This window comes from Nyctereutes procyonoides, unplaced genomic scaffold (genome assembly GCF_905146905.1).
Source record: "Nyctereutes procyonoides isolate TBG_1078 unplaced genomic scaffold, NYPRO_anot_genome, whole genome shotgun sequence".
NCBI classification, from domain to species: Eukaryota; Metazoa; Chordata; class Mammalia; order Carnivora; family Canidae; genus Nyctereutes; species Nyctereutes procyonoides.
The window spans coordinates 21,622,075-21,642,027 of record NW_026575036.1 but is presented as its reverse complement, the minus strand read 5'-3'; the positions used below and the strand labels follow the sequence as shown (position 1 = coordinate 21,642,027).

Here is a 19,953-nt window from a genome sequence, read left to right as displayed (position 1 = left end):
GGCTCAAGAGGACTGGGTCTCTGAAGGAGTGCAAGACAGAGGCATTGGATGTGGAAGAAACCATTACTGCAGTGGAAACCTATATGATGGCTACAAGAAGAGGGAGGAGATGAATCTAGTGAATTAACACCTTAACCAGGAATCACAAACTGAGCCCATGTAGAGTGCCTCATAGAATTGCATTTTTCTGTCTTGGAGAATTAAAGACCAGGTTGTGACCTGTGACTTCTCCTATGATTCCTTAAAGGATTTTGGATGAATCTGTTTCCATGGATTCTAGTAGTGCTAACCATTAAAAATTCTAGGGATCCCTGGGTGGCTCAGTGGTTTGTGCCTGCCTTCAGCCTGGGGAGTGGTCCTGGGGTCCTGGGATCGAGTCCTACATCAGGCTCCCTGCATGGAGCCTGCTTCTCCCTCTGCCTCCATCTCTGCGCCTCTCTCTCTCTCTCTCTCTCTCTCTCTCTCTCTCATAATAAAAAAAAAATCTAAAAAAATTATAGGCATACTCAGAATTGGAAATTTGCAGCCACTGTGGAAAATATTAGTTAAAACTACTAGAAAAATAGTTAAAACTTATATATCTAAATACTTATGTAAATTATGAATTGTGACACAGAGTGAAGTAAAATTCCTGCTGAATCATCTAAAATATTTTCCAGGCTCTGAGTGATAAGATTACTCGAGGATTTTGTTCAAATACAAATTGATTCACTAGTCCAGGGTGGGGCCTACATTTCTGCATTTCTAATCAGCTCTAGGTGATACATATGCTGCTGATCTATGGACTGATCTCAGGAGTAGGTTTAAGGATACAGGTTCTCAAACTCAGGTTCACATTGGAATCATTAAAAGGGGAGACTTAGAGGGGATCCCTGGGAGGCTCAGCAGTTTAGTGCCTGCCTTCAGCCTGAGGCATGATCCTGGAGTCCTGGGATCGAGTTCCACGTCGGGCTTCTGCATGGAGCCTGCTTCTCCTACTGCCTGTGTCTTTGCCTCTCTCCCCCCCCCCCCTGTGTCTCTCATGAATAAATACATAAAATATTTAAAAAAATGGGAAATTTAAAAGATACTGAAGCTTCGGTCTCAACCCTATAGATTTTGATTTAATTTGTAAGGGATGTGGCCTGGGCATCTGGATTTGTGAAAAGGTCCATAGGAAATTCCAGTGTGCAGCTAAATCAGAGATATGATGTTCTAGGACTGGTTTCAATTTATGTTTGAGAAGAAATAACTCACTTAGGCATCTAAATGAGTGTTTTAAATAAAACATGTTCAGTATATTTTTGTTGGCAGTTACTACATCAAAATTTACACTTGCAACATTTAAAGAAGTGTCTTGGAAAATCCTAAAGTATACATAAGATTTTAACACTAAGATAGTACATAGTCTCATTATAGCACAGCCCTTGAAAGGTCAATATTAATAATTAAGTGCAGTTCTATTGAGAACTAGAACTCTGATGCTGCTTAATCTTCCACAATGCAGATAATCCTACAATTTCTTCCTTGCAGGTTGCAGCAATCTACAAGGACTCAAGTATTGGAAATCTCATCAACATAGTAATTGTAAAATTAGTTGTAATTCATAATGAACAGGTAAGAAACCGGCCTAAAGTTAGTCATCTTAATTGTAGAGGCTCCTAGTAACAATACATGTAAATCCCAAAGTTATTAGAAATGAGATATTTCTAAAATCTACATTTAAAAACTTGATTTAAAAAGGAGTGAGATTAACTTTTTATGTTGTAATGGAAATAAACTTTTCAAAGGAAGTAATAACAACTTAAAAACTTAAGGTTTAAAAGCAATGATGAATTCCCTTTTGAAATTGAAGGTTTTAAAATACAGTGTTTAGAAATCTTTTGATCCTAAAAATTGGATGGTTACATTGTAAAGGTCTCCCTAGATCTCCTTTTGATCATCAAGTCTTAAGTATTGCTAAAATATTTTTGAATAAATATGAGGGAGAAATGCCACTTCATTTGCCTCTAAAAATGCTATTTGGTAAACTGCAAGGATGCTGACAAGCTCGGAGAGAAAAGAGGCTTGCGGATATTTTGTGTAATAATGAATTGCTCTTTTTTTTTTTTTTTTTTTTTTACCGTAGGAAGGACCAGTCATCAGTTACAACGCAGCTACCACATTGCGCAACTTCTGTTTGTGGCAGCAAACTCAGAATGTTCTTGATGATGCTCACCCTTCTCACCATGACACTGCTGTTCTTATCACTAGGTACAGTTCCAGAAATAACTTATCCAGCTGCAGTTGTTTACCCTTTCTCTTGTGCATGGTCACTGATACTTCTTGTTACCTTAATGCTTTATTGATAACGTACAGAAGTGTTCTTGAGAACTTGTATGGCAAAAGATACTATTGTATGGAAATCTTGTTCTTGCAATGCTAGTTGATTCCTTAGGAAATTAGCAATGTTAGGTTGCTGAGTAATGGATTGACCCAAATAATTTCTTTATTAGTGACAGAATTATGAAAAATAATTACAGATGAACTTAGTTATGGAACTGGATACAGGTTATGTTCATTCCCCCCTTGATCCTCAATCACTTGGAAAGAGCTTTTGGATTTAATTGGTTGTCCACCTTTTGGACTTCTTGTAGTTCAAAAATAATCTGTTCCTCGTTTTGGTGTTCAATATGTATCTTAATTACTAGGCTGCATTTATGAGGGTCTTTCTCAACTTGCTTACTTCTGCTATTATAAAACGATTGTCCATTTTACAAGCACCACTATACATTGTTAATTCATGCCTTCGCTTCAGCAACACTGATGGCTACTGGGATATTTAGGTCTTAGGATTGGTTGGTAGACAAAAGGAAATAATTGTTCCACTTAGAGGTCAAACTCTGCAATCTCTACTTTCAAAAACTCTGAAATGAAACACTTGGTCAATGTAAAATAGGTGACGTGTAGTCTGTGTGCTTTATCTCTTTTCAGAACTAAAGCAGAATTGACTTAATTTTATCCACCATATTATATCATCAGTCCATGGTTCTTCCCTGGATTATAGTTAGAGGCCAAGCAACAAAAATTGGAGATAATGAATTACAAGATGGGAGTTACAAAAAAGGCTAGAATAGGGAAGAGACCATAAGGAAAGACAAGAGAACTGTCAAATTGAATGCTTACAGACTAAGTAACGCAGAAGAAAAAAAAATTAAGCAATTTGGTAATGTCTGAGAACATTATTTGTGGTGGAGTATAATAGCTGAAGCTCATAATGAGTTAGAACTTCTAGAAAAGCAAAAACTACATCACACAGCGTAAGTAAAGGCAGAGAGGTGAAAGATACAGAGCTTATTGCTGAATGTGGTTAAACCTCAGCTCTTTTTAGTAGTCACTTTTATGTAGCAGCTGTTGCTTATTGGTATATACAAAATGTTGTATTACCCTAGGTTTAAATTATTGAGAGCTTAATCAGACTGAATTTGGAAGTGAGTTAGTGCTAATAGTCACATCATATAGTTCAAGCCTCTTTTTGTTTTGACTTGTTGAAAAATACTTTCTGAAAATGCTTCAAAATTTTTTGTTTTAAGGGAAGACATTTGTGGAGCTAGAGAGAAATGTGACACATTGGGTAAGTTACTTTGCAAATTACATATAACTTAGGTGCCTGGGTGGCACAGTTAGTTAAGCATCTGACTCTTGGTTTTGGCTCAGCTTATGCTCTCAGGTCATGAGATCGAGCCCGGTGCTCAGCACGGAGTCGGCTTAAGACTTTGTTTACCCCTCCACACAGCTTGCATGTTCTCCCTCTCTTTCAAATAAAAAAATCTTTAATAAATAGAATTTCTATAATTGTTTACTGAATTGTTTAAAATGTTTTCCTTTTATTTTACATTGTAATCATTTTGATTGTCTTCATTACTAATAGTCATTATAGCTTCTGCTTCAGTACATATTAAAGAATAAGAACTGATACTGTGCTAGTTACTACATACATATAAACTATTTGCAAATTTAAAGAAAAATAATAAAATGAATAGCCTTAAATCTACCACCAAATTTAAGAGCCAAACTTAATACAATCATATGGCCTGCGCTAAGTCCTTATTCTATCCCTTTGCATGTCTCTAAGAGGTAGCTAATACCATGAATTTTATATGTTTTAGTTCCTTTCATCCATATTGAAACATAGTTCTCTATATCTGTGTTCATAAAAGGAATTGTTTGGTTTTGGTTCTTTTTTGAGCATTGTCGTTATAGTTCATGAATTTTCACTCCTGTATAATAACTCATCCTCAGTTTACATATCTACATGCTATCATGATATTTGGGCCAGTTCCAGGTTTTCATTATGAACTTAACGTTAAAATCTAGGGTATATTCCTACAATTAAAATGTTATGCATTTAAATGTGCTCATGTTCAACTTTGGTATATCTTAAAGTGATTGTACCACTTGATCTCTTTATCGATAGTGTATAAACATTTCTTTTGATTATGTCCTTCTCAACCCAAGGTATCTTCAGATTTCTCATTTTGCCAATCTAAATGTAATATATTTCATTATAGTAGTAATTTTCAGTTCCATAATTGAGTTTGTCATATTTCTTTCATTCCTTAGAGTAAAGGAAATATAAGTAGCCATTAGATATGAAAAGATGTTCATTTTCCCACTGTGGTGTTTGTCATTTTCTTCTGCTTTTTATTTATTTTTATTTTTACTAAATTTTTTCCCAAGTTTTCATTTAAATTCCAGTTACATGCAGGGTAATATTAATTGCGAATATAGACTTTAGTGATTCAGCACCTCCATACTCCATACCACACCCAGTGCTCATCATAGCAAGTGCCCTTCATAATCCGTATCACCTGTTTAACCCATCCCAGCTCCCCCTCCCCACCTCTCCTCTGGTAACCAGCAGTTTGTTTCCTGTAGTCAAGAGTCTGTTGTTTCCTGCTTTTCCTACCCCTCCATGATTGTTTTGTTTCTTAAATTCCACATGAGTAAGATCATATGGCATATATATTTATATATATATATAAATATATATATATATATATGCACACACATAACCCCACAATTTTTTTATCCACTCATCATTCAATAGACATTTGGACTCTTTTTATAACTTAACTATTGTGGATAATGCTGCTATAAATGTCGGGGTACATGTATCCCTTAGAATCAGTATTTTTATATCCTTTAGGTAAATAACTAGTAAGGCAATTGCTGGATCATAGGGTAGTTCTATTTTTAACTTTTTGAGGAACCTCCATGCTGTTTTCCAGAGTGGCTCACCAGTTCGTGTTCCCAGTGGTGCAAAAGGGTTTCCTTTTCTCTGTGTCCTTGCCAACACCTGTTGTTTCCTGAGTTATTAATTTCAGCCATTCTGACAGGTGTGAGGTGATATCTCCTTGTAGTTTTGATAAGAAAAATCTTAAATAAATCTAACTTTACACATAAAGGAGCTAGAAAAAGCCGAGAATCAGTAGAAGAAGGGAAATAATCAAGATTAGAAACAGAAATAAATGGCACAGAAACTAAGAAAACAATAGAACAGATCAATGAAACCAGGAGCTGTTTCTTTGAAAAAATTAATAAATTTGATAAACCCCTAGCCGAACTTATCAAAAAGAAAAAGGACCCAAATAAATCACAAACGAGAGGAGAGAAATAACAACACCACAGAAATACAATTATAAGAGAATATTATGAAAAACTATATGCCAGCAAATTGGACTGTCTTACTGCTTTTTAGATGTTATTTATAACTTTGTGATACTAAATCCAGTTTGGCTTCTCTGTATCACAGATACCCTTCAATAATTTGTTGCTTAGTTTTTGTTTCTGTGTGTTTGTGAAAAGGTGTAAAAACTGAATTTATAGCAATTTTATATTTGTTATGCCTGGGTGGCTCAGTGGTTAAGTGTCTGCCTTTGGCTCAGGTCATGATTCTGGGGATCCTGGATGGATTCCCACATCAGGCTCCCTGCAAGGAACCTACTTCACCCTCTGCCTATGTCTCTGCCTCCTTCTCTGTGTCTCTCATGAATAAAAAAAATAAAATCTTAAAAAAAAAAAACCCTTCTGTAACTCAAAGTCTAAACATATCCTGTTTTCTTATAGACATTTAAAAATTGGTCCTTTCATGTTTAAATTTCTAAACCATTTGGGATACGGACTAGATAGATACGGACCTAGTTTTGTTCCCTTTCTTTCTTTCTTTCTATCTATCTATCTATCTATCTATCTATCTATCTATCTATCTATTTATTTATTTTTTAACTTATGATAGTCACAGAGAGAGAGAGGCAGAGACACAGGCAGAGGGAGAAGCAGGCTCCATGCACTGGGAGCCCGACGTGGGATTCGATCCCGGGTCTCCAGGATCGCACCCCGGGCCAAAGGCAGGCGCCAAACCACTGCGCCACCCAGGGATCCCTCCTTTTCTATTTAGATAGTTTCCTCAGACCATACATCGAATAGTTCACTTCCTTTACTTAGTAACTGCAGTCTCCTAAAAATTTTGTATTTGCATGAGTGTCTGCAAAACATTCCTCCATTCCATTAATTACTTTCCTAGTTTATGTACCAATTCTACTCTACCAGTTGACCTTTGAACAACATAGTTTGAGCTGCGCAGGTCAAATTATACAGAGACTAACACATAGATTGTTTCACTCAGTACAGTATTGTAAATGTATTTTATTTATTATTTTCTTTAGCTTTATTGTAAGAATACGATGTATAATTCATACACAAAACATGTGTCAGTAATTCTTTTATTTTAAGGCTTCTGGTCAGCTGTTGGCCATTACGGTTTTGGGAGTCAAAAGTTATATCCTTTTTCACTGCACAGGGTTGGTGTCCCTAATTCCCATGTTGTTCAAGAATCGTATTTTAATTTTTGTAGCCCTGTAATCCTAATTGGCAGGGTATATAACTTTACCTTATTTTTGGCAACAGCATTTTGGCTATTCTTAGACTTTGTTTTTCCATAAAAAAATTTTAGATCTGCATTTCAACTCATTATAAAACATTATCTGTCCATTTATGTAGATCTTTTTAAATGTCTTTCAGTAATACATGTTTTCTTTCATGCTAGTCATACACAAATTTTGTTAGACTTTTTTATTGTAAAGAGCATAGAATACTGATTAATAGAAATGCAATAGACTATTTTGTTTATTGATTTTAATTCTAGCCACTGATTCATCACTCAAAATCTCATGGACACTCGTATCATTTGTGAATTATGGCAATTATCCTTACTTTTCAATAATTTTTTTTCTTCAGGGAATACTAATAAAGTTACACTGTTAAGAATATTTGCCATAGGTTCTTGGCAGAAAATTTAATCCTAAGTATTGAGTCCTAAAAAGCATGTTGACTTCCTTTTTCTAATTTTAGTATAATTATCACACAATATTGGTTTAACTTGGACCTTATAGTTAACATTTACATATACATTATGAAATGCTTACTGTGATAAGCTATTATATATCACCACAGTTATAGTATTGTTATTGGCTTATTCCCTATGCTGTACTTTATATTTCTGTGATTTATAAATGGAAGTTTGTACTTTTTAATCCCCTTCACCTTTTTCACCCACTCCCTACCCTCCATGGCAACTACCAGTTTGTTCTCTGTATTGATCAAACTGGTTGGTTGTTTGTTTTGTAGATTTCACATATAAGTAAAATTAAATGGTGTTTGTATTTCTCTGACTTACCTTACTTAGCATAAATACTCTAAATCCATCTGTGTTATCACAAATGGCAAGATTTCATTCTTTTTTATGGTTGAATAATGTATACTTATATATCACATCTTCTTTATCCATTCATCTATCAGTAATCTTAGCAATTAGGTAGTTTCCATATCTTGGCTATTGTTTTTTTTGTTTTTGTTTTTCATATCTTGGCTATTGTAAATAATGTTGCAGTGAACATAAGAATGCATATATCTTTTCAAGCTAGTGTTTTTGTTTTCAGGTAAATAGCCAAAAACGGAATTGCTGGATCACATAATCTTTCTATTTTTAGTTTTTTGAGGGAACCATTCCATACTGTCTTCCATAGTGGTGCACCAATTTACATTCCCACCAACAAGCTAACCATTTTAATCACATACAGATCCATGGAAATATGTTTTGTATATGATTAAAGACCCAACTCAAAATATGCCCATAAACAGGCAAGAACAAAAACAAATCAAAGTGAATATATAACATCATGGCACCAAGCAGCTAATTGATGGTTTGTACCTAAATTCACTCAAGCTAATATGGGGTTCTATAAAAGTGGTCAGAGATAAAATAAAGTAGCTTGGGCCCAAATCTGATACAGGCTCCCTATTTTTAGAAGTTCAAGAAGCTGCACAGAGTCACCCAATCTAGCCATTTTAAAGAAGGAAAACCGGACAGCCCAGGTGTCTCAGCGGTTTAGCACTGCCTTCAGCCTAGGGTGTGATCCTGGAAACTCGGGATCGAGTCCCACGTCAGGCTCCCTGCGTGGAGCCTGCTTCTTCCTCTGCCTGTGTCTCTGCCTCTCTCTCTCTCTCTCTCTCTCTCTCTCTCTCTCTCTCTCTCTCCCTCTCCCTCTCCCTCCCTCCCTCCCTCCCTCCCTCATGAATAAATAAATAAAATCTTAAAAAAAATAAAGAAGGAAAACCATTTTCAACATGCTTTGCAAAAAGGGTTCAAAGACTGGGCAATGATATCTACAAAAGATAATATATAGCAGAATACTTAGTGATTTTTCCACATGTTTTAGATGACAAAATACTAATCCTTGTGTTAATACAAATTGTACAGCCTTGGGCACATGACTTATACTCATCTATGAAACTGAAAGTTACTCTTAGCTTCATAGATTTGCTATGAAGAATAAATGAGCTCTATCACATAAAACCTTACAATAGTATAAGATACATAGTAAGCACCCAGGTCAGCTCTCATTATCATTACACTAATAAATGATTTCAGGGGCACCTAGATGGCTCAGTTAAGTATCCAACTAACTTCAAAAAGTTAAATTACTCATTAGGATTACATATTACTGACAGACATGATAATGTTATTATGGATACGAATCTCAAAAGAAGACATACAAATGGAATAAATATATGAAAAATGCACAAAATCACTAATTAGGGAAGTGTAAATCAAAATCACACTCCACACCGGTTAGAATAATGGTCATCGAAAAGACCAGAGGTATGGGACACCTGGGTGGCTCAGTCAGTTAAGCATCTGACTTTGATTTTGGCTCAGGTCATATTCTCAGGGTTCTGAGATTGAGCCCCATGTTGGGCTCCACTCATGGAGCCTGCTTAAGATTTTCTGTCTCCCTCTGCCCCTTCCCACCTTTCCCTCCCTTTCTCCTCCTCTTCCTAAAAAAATAATAATAATAATAATAATAATAATAATAATAATTTTTAAAGCTTTCAGATATGGAAGAACAAAGCTGGAGGTTTCATAATCCCAGATTTCAAATTATACTACAAAACTACAGTAATCAAGAGAGTATGGCACTGGCACAAAAAGACACATAGTGAATAGAACAGGACATGTTAGCTTGGAGTATATTCATCTTTAAGCATGAAACATAAAATTTGATGATAGTCAATATTTTGTTTGAAATATCTATGTAGTCTTAGAAATGAATATATGGAAATTGAGCCACTTAACAGATTGAAAATACTAAAGAAGGTGCAGGAATAAGCAAGATATTCAATAAAAAATGTGTTTAGTTTTATCCTCTACTAAAGGAGAAATATAAAATTGACCAAAATTGTCTAAAAAATGGCACATAAAGTAGGAAGTCATACTTTAGTAAAACAATAATTCTTGCATACCTGGGAGAGAAGACTGTTAAATAATCTTTCTCGTTTTTTTTTTTCCTTTCTCATTTTTTACTTTGATTCTAACTAAGAAAATGGTATTTGGGGGGGATCTTTGCCCAAGCAATGCCTTTGGCTATGGGTTCAGAAAGAGAGCAAATACTTTTGTTTATTAAGGAAAGAACTATTGGTCATTGAACATGTTCATCTGAATTTTTCTGGCATTTTTAGATTCCTCAGTTCAGTGTTTTTTAGAGCATGAGAAAACATTTCTCATTGTTAGGAAATTACCATAATATTAGGAAAATGTGCATGCTTTTAAGTTCTATAAATGAAAGAATACAGAGGAGTATAGATCTAAAGCACAGTAGTTAATACAGGTCTACTGTATATTAAGAACTTTCTTTTTTTTTTAATTTATTTTTATTTATTTATGATAGTCACACAGAGAGAGAGAGAGAGGGGCACAGAGACATAGGCAGAGGGAGAAGCAGGCTCCATGCACCGGGAGCCCTATGTGGGATTCGATCCTGGGTCTCAGGCAGGCGCCAAACCGCTGCGCCACCCAGGGATCCCTATTAAGAACTTTCTAAATGCAAAAACTTTACAGTAAGCAACTGGTTATATATGAAAAATTCTGCTTTTTTATGAAAGGGATTGTCCTTAGGAGAGCAGATAACTTACAATAAAATTCTGAAGGATAATAGTAGCAAAAACTAGGCCATCACGGTAAATAAATGCCAACTGAGTTGATGGACTATGGATTGTTGTAAGGAACACTTATTTTCAATTTCTTATTCTGGATTATATCAGCTCTATCTTTCAGCAGCAAGTTGGCATTGTGTGATATTCTTCATATTAAAGAGTGAATAGATCTTAATAGGATACATTTTCTAAACATTCACAAAATTATTGGGTACCTTTAATATGCCAATAATTTTATTTAACACATTTTATTTTTTAATTTTTTTTTTAATTTACTTATGATAGTCACAGAGAGAGAGATAGAGGCAGAGACACAGGCAGAGGGAGAAGCAGGCTCCATGCACTGGGAGCCTGACGTGGGATTCGATCCCGGGTCTCCAGGATCGCGCCCTAGGCCAAAGGCAGGCGCCAAACTGCTGCGCCACCCAGGGATCCCTATTTACACATTTTAGATGCCAGGTGCTATTCTATGCACTTAACATATAATCACTCATTTAATTAAAGCTGAATAATTGTATCCTGCCTCAAAACTTTAAATAGTAAAGCAAATTCATTAATTTATAGTGTTCTGTGGTATCTTCTATATTAGTTCTTTTACCAACTTTCATTGATTTGTCTAGTCTCCACGCTAATGTTGCCTAAAACCTCATCCTTCCTATAACAAACTTTTTTTCCTCTTTTTAAAAAAATTTTGTTATTTAAATTCAATTTGCAAACATCCTCTTCCTTTTTTTTTTTTTTTTTTTTTAAAGAATTGTTCACCCCATATTTTGGGTTATTTTCTTCAGTAAGAGAATCCAAGAATTGGTTTAAAAATATTTCAGCTGCAGATAAATCATTCTATTCTTGTTTCCTTCGCCTTATAAAATATTTGTGATATTAATAGCCAACTCTGTATCCATTTCTAAGTAGTATTGCCAATAGTAAAAGCTTTAAAATTTAGTTCTTTATAATTTGATACTTCCCATTTTGAAATACAAACATGAAATTTTTCAGGTTTAGCAGAGTTAGGTACCCTATGTGATCCTTTACGGAGCTGCTCTATTAGTGAAGAAAATGGACTCAGCGCTGCCTTTACCATCGCCCACGAGCTCGGGCACGTGTAAGTACCTTCTGCTACCTCAGTGATGTGCTTTCTATTAATCATTGCACAGAATGCCTACAATTCCATCTTCAATTGAGTAATTAGCAGCTTTATGTCTTTAAAAATATTGTTAGTGTAATTTTCATCCCTGAAATGCTAACTCTGGCTCTTTTGTGATCTGTTAGGTCAGACAGGCTGCACAGATCAACAGACTAAGCAAAGAACTAGAACTTGGGAATTTTTATTTCATTTACTGTATTGGATTACATGACCAGCACTTCTGGCCTCTATCCCTTGTTATCCCATACATGACCAGGTACTGTCCTCTTCCATCTTATGGGAGGGCCTGCAGGGGCTTCTGGTTCTGGGGAACTCCCAATAATATTTGTAATACCAACTCACTTGTTGCTCTTATAGCTCAGAGCCCCAGCAGAGAATGTGGCATGTGGGAATTTCTTAATCATTGAGAGATTTTTTTTTAAAGTTATTTCTCCAGCTTCATAGTTGTTGTTTTTTGGTTTTGTTTTTTGTTTTTTGCTTGTACAAATGAAGGGTTCTATCTGTTCCTGCATTATTAAAAATTCTACTGGGGTTCTATGCTCTAAGAATGCAGGCCATGATTCCCCGTGATAGCCTCGGAGCTCCCATGGAAAGTCAGAAACCCCTACAAACTCATCCTCTGAAAGGGTTCCATATGTGTACCCCCAGCATTCTTGGGATTTCTTGTTTATACGCTAATAAGGAATTGAGGCTAGAGTTGCCTCTTTTAGTTTCACTACATTTTCTTTCCCTGGTCATGCCTTACATCATTAGGGTATCCAACAGGAATAATTTCAAGTGGAAATAATTTTTATTGAACTAGTGCCTCTTCAGTTCCCTTTTAGCACCGTTATGTTTCAGCATTATCAGCAAGATGTACACTCCAATTGTTTGAGTGAGGGGGGGATGGGATCAGGAGCTTACCTGAGGGCCGTAGATGCATTGCAGTAACATCTGGAAAGTACTGTTAGCTGATTTCTAAGGCTACTAACTAATGGAAAACTGTTCTCGCAGAGACTGCCATCTTAGACATTTATTTTCTTCCTGAAAAACTCTTTGGGTGTCTTTAGAATATGGGTAGGTAGCTTAATTGAAAGACTGATTTTTAAGTACAAATCTCAGCAGGCAAAGAGCTGAGTTAGGTGGATTCAGTGTTCCTTCTAAATGCAAGTTCATACTTAGGTCCTCAAAAGAATGCATAGGCTCTGCTGCTGGCCAGCTAATTATTTAAAATCCTTGATCTTACAAAGATTTGGTTGCCCTTTAGGAAGGTTTTTGTTATTCCAGTTCTATCAATAATCACTGAGTATAGACTGGAAACAGTACGTAGGCTGTTTCGTGTAAAACAGATGGATGCTATAGAATGATAAAGAATTAGGGGGGATATCAGAAAGGGACACAGAACATAAAGACTCCTAACTCTGGGAAATGAACTAGGGGTGGTGGAAGGGGAGGAGGGCGGGGGGTGGGGGTGAATGGGTGACGGGCACGGAGGGGGACACTTGACGGGATGAGCACTGGGTGTTATTCTGTATGTTGGTAAATTGAACACCAATAAAAATTAATTTATAAAAAAAAATAAAATAAAATAAAATATAGTTTGTCTAGGAAAAAAAAAGAATTAGGGGTTCTTTTCTATCAAGAAATTTTGATACTGTAGTAAATAGTCAGTGATCTACAAATGAGTGTGGTATCGCTTTTATGTAATCTACCTACACACCTCTTAGGATATGCATGCTGAAACCTGCAAGTATTTATGTGAATGTTATATCCATATTGTGATGAGGTGAGCCAGAGTCAACATATTTTGATTCTTTAGACTCAAGCTACCAAGTCAACAGACTGTGCTGCTGATCAAAGTTATAATCTAGTGTTTCTCAGATCATGTGCTTCTAAACATGAAGATAGCCCTGGTTTTACAGTGCCCAAAGGGAGAGATCAAGAGTATAAGTTTTAATATGATTGGATTTATTTGTCTTTTACCTTATAAGAGATCTGTTACTAATGTTGTATTCATATTTTCATATTCTTTTTTTAAGTGTTTATTTTCATTTTTAGATTTAATGTTCCACATGATGATAGTTTTAAATGTAAGGAAACTGGAAGTAAACATCAATATCATGTAATGGCTCCAACTTTAAATTACCACACAAGTCCTTGGACCTGGTCAAAATGTAGTCAGAAATATATCACTGAATTCCTAGAGTAAGTCTGAAATTATATTACTTTAGTTAAATGAAACGTTTATTAGACTATAGAATTTGAAATTCATATGTTCTTTTAAAGTGGTTCAATTTCTGTTTAGTTTTTCTGTTTAAATTTAAGAGTGTTCTTTATACAATTGCATTTTTTAAAAAAGAAAAGGGTTGTATATACATACTTCTAAAATATTTTGGGGGCAGCCCCAGTGGCTCAGTGGTTTAGCACCGCTTTCAGCCCAGGGTGTGATTCTAGAGACCCAGGATCGAGTCCCACGTCAGGCTCCCTGCATGGAGCCTGCTTCTCCCTCTGCCTGTCTGTCTGTCTGTCTGTCTCTCATGAATAAATAAATAAAATATTTTTTAAAAAATAAAATATTTAGGAAGGGGGCAGGTCAGAGGCTAGCTTTGCCTTTCTTTTTCTTTCTCTCTCTCTCTCTCTCTCTCTCTCTCTCTCTCTCCCACTTTTTTTTTTTTTTTAACTGTTTAGGTGCTCTATTAGGAAAACTTTTCAAGGAGAGCCCTACTGAGATTGACACTTCCTTGTGTGTGTGTGTGTGTGTGTGTGTGTGTGTGTGTGTGTGTATTTCAATTTTTTCAGAAGCTCCTGAATAATATTTTGAGAGGAGTTTGAGTGGCTCATGTTTGAGGTGCCTTTGAAGGACAGACAATAGCTGATGTCAAACTATGAATCTTTGAAGTAGCTTAGTACAGCCAGAGAGGTCTAGCATCTATATGTTTACATGTTCTTTTGGAAGATTTTCCTAGGTTTGAAGAGAAGAGGCGGATCCAGATTTTTCTTGTCTCATCTCTCCACTTTCCCCTGGGCTTCTTAATTCCCACTTTTATCCAAGTGGTGTTTCTGTCCTATTTATTGACAGTTGCTAAAAGGCAAAGCCAAACTCTTTCCAAGTAATTTTTTTTGGTATAAATGAAGTATTCTTTTTTTTCTACATATTCTAATCCCCAATCTATGCACTTTCTAGTTACCTCTCTTTATGAGAACTATGAGAATAAATGAAAGCATGCTTTGGATTATATGTTCATAAATATAATCCAAAGTTATCAGTGATTATCCTTGTTTGGAGAGTTGATTTAAAAGCATAATACACAGTTGCTGATCTATATGTGACTGCATATAGCTTTGTTCAATGGCCAACTGAGATGCTGATTAAAAATACCAGTAAATGTCCTTATTTTTGAAAGGGGGTAATGGGATTCTCTCCATGGGAATTAAAAATATATATATGTGCTCGTTTTTTTCCCCTAAAGTTTATATGTTCAGTTTTGGACAAAATTTAATGTCTTTCTAGCCAGTAAAAAATTGTAGATTTCTAAATTATGGCAATGGAACAATCGTTTCTATTTTTTTTTTTAAAGATTTTATTCATGAGCTCATGAGCGACACAGATTGAGAGAGGCAGAGACAGGCAGAGGGAGAAGCAGGCTCCATGCAGGGAGCCCGATGTGGGACTTGATCCCGGGACCGCAGGATCATGCCCTGAGCCAAAGGCAGACGCCCAACCACTGAGTCACCCAGGCGTCCCTCATTTCTATTTTTTTTTTTTTTTGAAACAAAATGTTTTTGACCCAATTGGAATGATGGAACATTTTCAGTTTCCTGTACACTAGACACTGCATTACAAACTAAGAGTAATAAACACTCATTTCCCCTGCTGTTTACTACTTTTCTAAGTCCTTTATATGTATATGTATGTATGTATACACACACACACACACACACACACACACACACTTTAATAGAAACTTATAAGGTGAATAGTGTCACTGTTATTATAGGTGAAGAGACTCAGGGAAGTTGTCCACAGCCATGCATCCTGGGAAGCACTAGAACCAAAACACAAACTCTAGCCCTTTAAAGTGGAAACAACATAACGCTTTCTGAAATTCCCTTGTTTTTTGTTGTATAGAACTTTAAATGTACTTTCCTAAATTGTTTGGGACAATCAACATCTTGATGATTTGGGCATTAAATATAAGGCCTTTATATTGGGCAACAAAATAGATCAAAAGTGTAGTGTGATTATATGAATAGGTTTCATAAAATTATATTCTGATTAGTTTATCACTGTTCTTTTTAAAAATCGTATCTTCAAAGCTATTGTAGTATTCAAATGAGAACAAACACGTTAAAAGTCCTTTGTGAATTGTGAGGTTTTATTCCTGACTTTGATATGCATTGGTTTTTAAATTTTTTTTTTTTGGTTTTTAAATTATGAAAAGAAATACTGATATTCTTTTTGAAAGTGTAGAACACAGAAAATGTGATAAAGAATTTTATGCATCTGCATCTGTTAACGATATTTTCGGTCATTGGCACAGTACTGGTCATGGGGAATGCCTCCTTGACAGACCAAATGGAAGAATATATGATCTATCTTCACAACCTCCTGGATTAATGTATGATGTAAACAAGCAGTGTGAACTTATGTTTGGTCCTGGATCACAAGTGTGTCCATACTTGGTAAGAAAAATTCTATCCTTTTTTTTTTTTTTAAGACTACCATAAAGTTATAATTAGAATATGTTTCAAAAATATACATTTATTCTCTTGAACAGAAGATGAACTAAGTGTATTTTAGAAGTTAGTAAGTCTTAGAGAAATTTGCCATTTGCCAGAAAGCGGTTAAAAAAAAAAAGGGAAGCTAAAATTTAGTGAGTACTTATTATGTGCTATGTACTGTGTTAAATACTTATTTTCATTAACTCTCACAAAATCCTATGTGACGTACTCCCCATTTAGAAAATAGACACTGAGAGGTTATTGAAAATGAAAAGCATTCAAATATTTATGTTCAAATGCTATTTTTTTGGGGTGGGTGGGTGATAAAATTGAAATGTCTTGATAATGAGTTATATTAAAGGCCCTGGGAATCCAAATAGACTACATTTTAATTTACATAGATTTGAATCCAAAGAAATGAAATTTAGGGCCTGTTGTTATCATTAAACTCTAGAACTTTGAGGATATTTCGTAGGTTAGATACACTCTTGGGTTGTGAGGATCATTGCACCAGGAATGCAACTTCATTCACTCATTGAAATATATATCCCCAGTGTTCTTTTTTTTTAATATATATATATATATATATTTTATTTATGATAGCCAGAGAGAGAGAGAGAGGCAGAGACACAGGCAGAGGGAGAAGCAGGCTCCATGCACCGGGAGCCCGATGTGGGATTCGATCCCGGGTCTCCAGGATCGCGCCCTGGGCCAAAGGCAGGCGCCAAACCGCTGCGCCACCCAGGGATCCCTATCCCCAGTGTTCTATTCAGGATCTGTCATAAACTAAATCTTGAATGAATGAATGAATGAATGAAAGAAAGGAAGAAAGAAAGATAACAGTGAGTGCAAAGATAGGCAAAGCATATTCCACATAGTAATATTGTTTTTAAAATCTTTGAATAAAAAATGTTAGTAAGCTTTTAAATATCCACTAAGGAGGAGGGGAAGATTTAACTTAATTTTTTTTGTTCAAGATACATTTCTTTTTTACCTGATTTATACACTAAACTTTGAATTTAAATTCAGAAAAAGAAGAGAATTATCTTGGGTATAGCTCCTGTGAACCTCTGTGGATTTTATTTCTTGTGAAAACTTGAGAACCCTTTGTTCAAAAGTTGAAAGTATGCATTATATTCACAAAGTAGGAAACCAGTATACATTATACAGTATTTCTATGCACATTATTCATACATTCTATCATCGTATCAAAAGAGGCTTTTGGAAACTCCTTGTGAGTAACATTTTACAACAAAAAGTCCTTTAGAAAAATATCTTGCAAAGAGAAATGTTTCCCATAATTTTGAATATTTCCACTCTAATTTCTCTCTCTCGTTGTTCAATGTATGATGAAAATCTAAAACTAAACATTGCCATTTTATATGTTTAGAGATAAATTGATGATGGAACTTAGTAAAGATTTTTTTTTTTTTGCTGATTATTTCTACCTCTGACCATGAAACTGTGACATATGTAAGATCAATGTAGAAACCAATGCATTACACTAGATTGATCCGGTGGTCATAGTGTTGGTTTACTCTTGTTTGTCTGCTTTATGTTACCATGCAGAAGCAGTGCAGGCGTCTCTGGTGCACTAGTGCAGAAGGAGTACACAAGGGCTGTCGCACTCAACACATGCCCCTGGCAGATGGAACACACTGTGGTCCTGGGATGGTAGGTTTCCTCGGAGGGTGAGTCTTGTGTCAAGAGATTATCCAAGGATGTGATGGCTCTGCATTTCCACACTCTTCATCATTCCTCAGCTTTTGCTCTGCTAGTGGAGCAGTGTTGCCATGTTAGTTTGATGTAGTACATAGTCAAGTGAATTAAATTTTTAATTTTACCCTTTCCCCCCCCAAGATTTAGCAGATGAATGTTAAAATCCTATGGTAACTACATGGATAGTTATCTATGTTATAGAATTACTAACAATGAGTATAACATAAAGGTCCTAATATTTCAGCAATCTCCCCAGATTCAAGGATGCTACCATTGTATACATTTTCTCCCATAAAATTCAATTAAGTATGATTAAACATTTTAAGTGGCTGCTTCAGATACGTTATTGGTTGTAAATATCTTAAAATATACCTCTAAAATTGCCTAAACATCCTACATTTTTACCATTCTAACATCAGCACAGACTAATCTACATCTGCACGTGATGCTGAGTGACAGGGTTCACCAAAATAGGCATGTAAGGATGAAGTCAGGCTGTTCTTGGTGCTTCAAGATGAAGGCAAACTTCTTTGGCCTTGGTAGCCAATGTTGTCTGCACTGAGGAAGTTTTAGTCTGTTCACGGCTTCTCTGAGGTACCACAGCACAAATGGAGCACTTGGCTTAGTGATAGGTTGGCCAGTGCTGCTGCTTCTGTTCACTTCACACTGGGCACAAGTAGAAACTTTTGGGATGGGTTGAGTAGCTGACCTTGTACTTTATCAGCTGTTGCTTACTGAAATGTTTATACCAGCTACTGCCCTTCTCTCTGATGCCTTCCATCAAAAGGCATGTGTTTTCCATGAATATAACTTGTATCACAAACGAATTGAATATTAACATTGTATTTGGAACTTCAGTTTATTTTTTTTATATATGTATTTTTTTTATTGGAGTTCAATTTGCCAGCGTATAGTATAACAACCCAGTGCTCATGCCCATCAAGTGCTCCCCTGAGTGCCCGTCACCCAGTCACCCCATCCCCCCGCCTACCTCCTCTTCCACTACCCCTTGTTCGTTTCCCAGAGTTAGGAGTCTCTCATGTTTTGTCATCCTCTTTGATTTTTCCCTCTCATTTTCTCTCCTTTCCCCTATAATTCCTTTCACTATTTTTTATATTGCCCGTATGAGTGAAACCATATGACTGTCTTTCTCCGATTGACTTATTTCACTCAGCATAATACCTTCCAGTTCCATCCACATTAAAGCAAATGGTGGGTATTCGTCGTTTCTAATGGCTGAGTAATATTCCATGTACATACACACCACACCTTCTTTTATCCATTCATCTTTCGATGGACACCGAGGCTCCTTCTACAGTTTGGCTATTGTGGACATTACTGCTATAAACATTGGGGTGCAGGTGTGCCAGCGTTTCACTACATCTGTATCTTTGGGGTAAATCCCCAGCAGTACCAGCAGTTTCTGTAGTAGCTGAAGTACTCTGTGAAATGGTTGAGCACCCCAATTATTTTAGGACGAAAATTCTAGTGGAATTCTTCAGGTCATGGTTTGGAGCTAGAACTAAATTTTACAGTTTGATCTTTAATATGTGTAATCATTTTAAACTCTTGCAAGCAATGTGTGAAAGTTCCAGTTGCTCTGCATTTCTTGCCAATTTTTGATATTATTAATTTTTTAACAAAATGATAGCCATTTTAGGTACAAAATGAGATATCATTGTGGTTTTAGTTTGTATTATCCTGATTATTGTCAATATTGAGCATCTTTTCATGTAGCTCACTAGCTATTTGAATAATTTCCCAACGAGGTGGTTTGAAGGGTATAGGTTTGTTGGAATTCAGGGCAAACATGTTGAGATACTGGGTCCTATGTTAAAGCTTGTGTAGATTAAAAGCAGAAATGCCATTTGGGGTAG

At 35.8% G+C, this 19,953-nt stretch overlaps 1 protein-coding gene across 1 annotated transcript in view; it reads left to right on the top strand.

Moving 5' to 3' along the window:
• ADAMTS20 (ADAM metallopeptidase with thrombospondin type 1 motif 20) overlaps positions 1-19,953 on the top strand; it is a 163,910-nt gene that overhangs the window by 47,169 nt on the left and 96,788 nt on the right. The window contains exons 5-11 of the mRNA XM_055318796.1: positions 1,513-1,596; positions 2,108-2,232; positions 3,552-3,592; positions 11,509-11,614; positions 13,694-13,840; positions 16,177-16,318; positions 17,927-18,031. Of these exons, the coding sequence (XP_055174771.1) occupies positions 1,513-1,596; positions 2,108-2,232; positions 3,552-3,592; positions 11,509-11,614; positions 13,694-13,840; positions 16,177-16,318; positions 17,927-18,031 (750 nt within the window). The remainder of the gene's footprint in view (positions 1-1,512; positions 1,597-2,107; positions 2,233-3,551; positions 3,593-11,508; positions 11,615-13,693; positions 13,841-16,176; positions 16,319-17,926; positions 18,032-19,953) is intronic.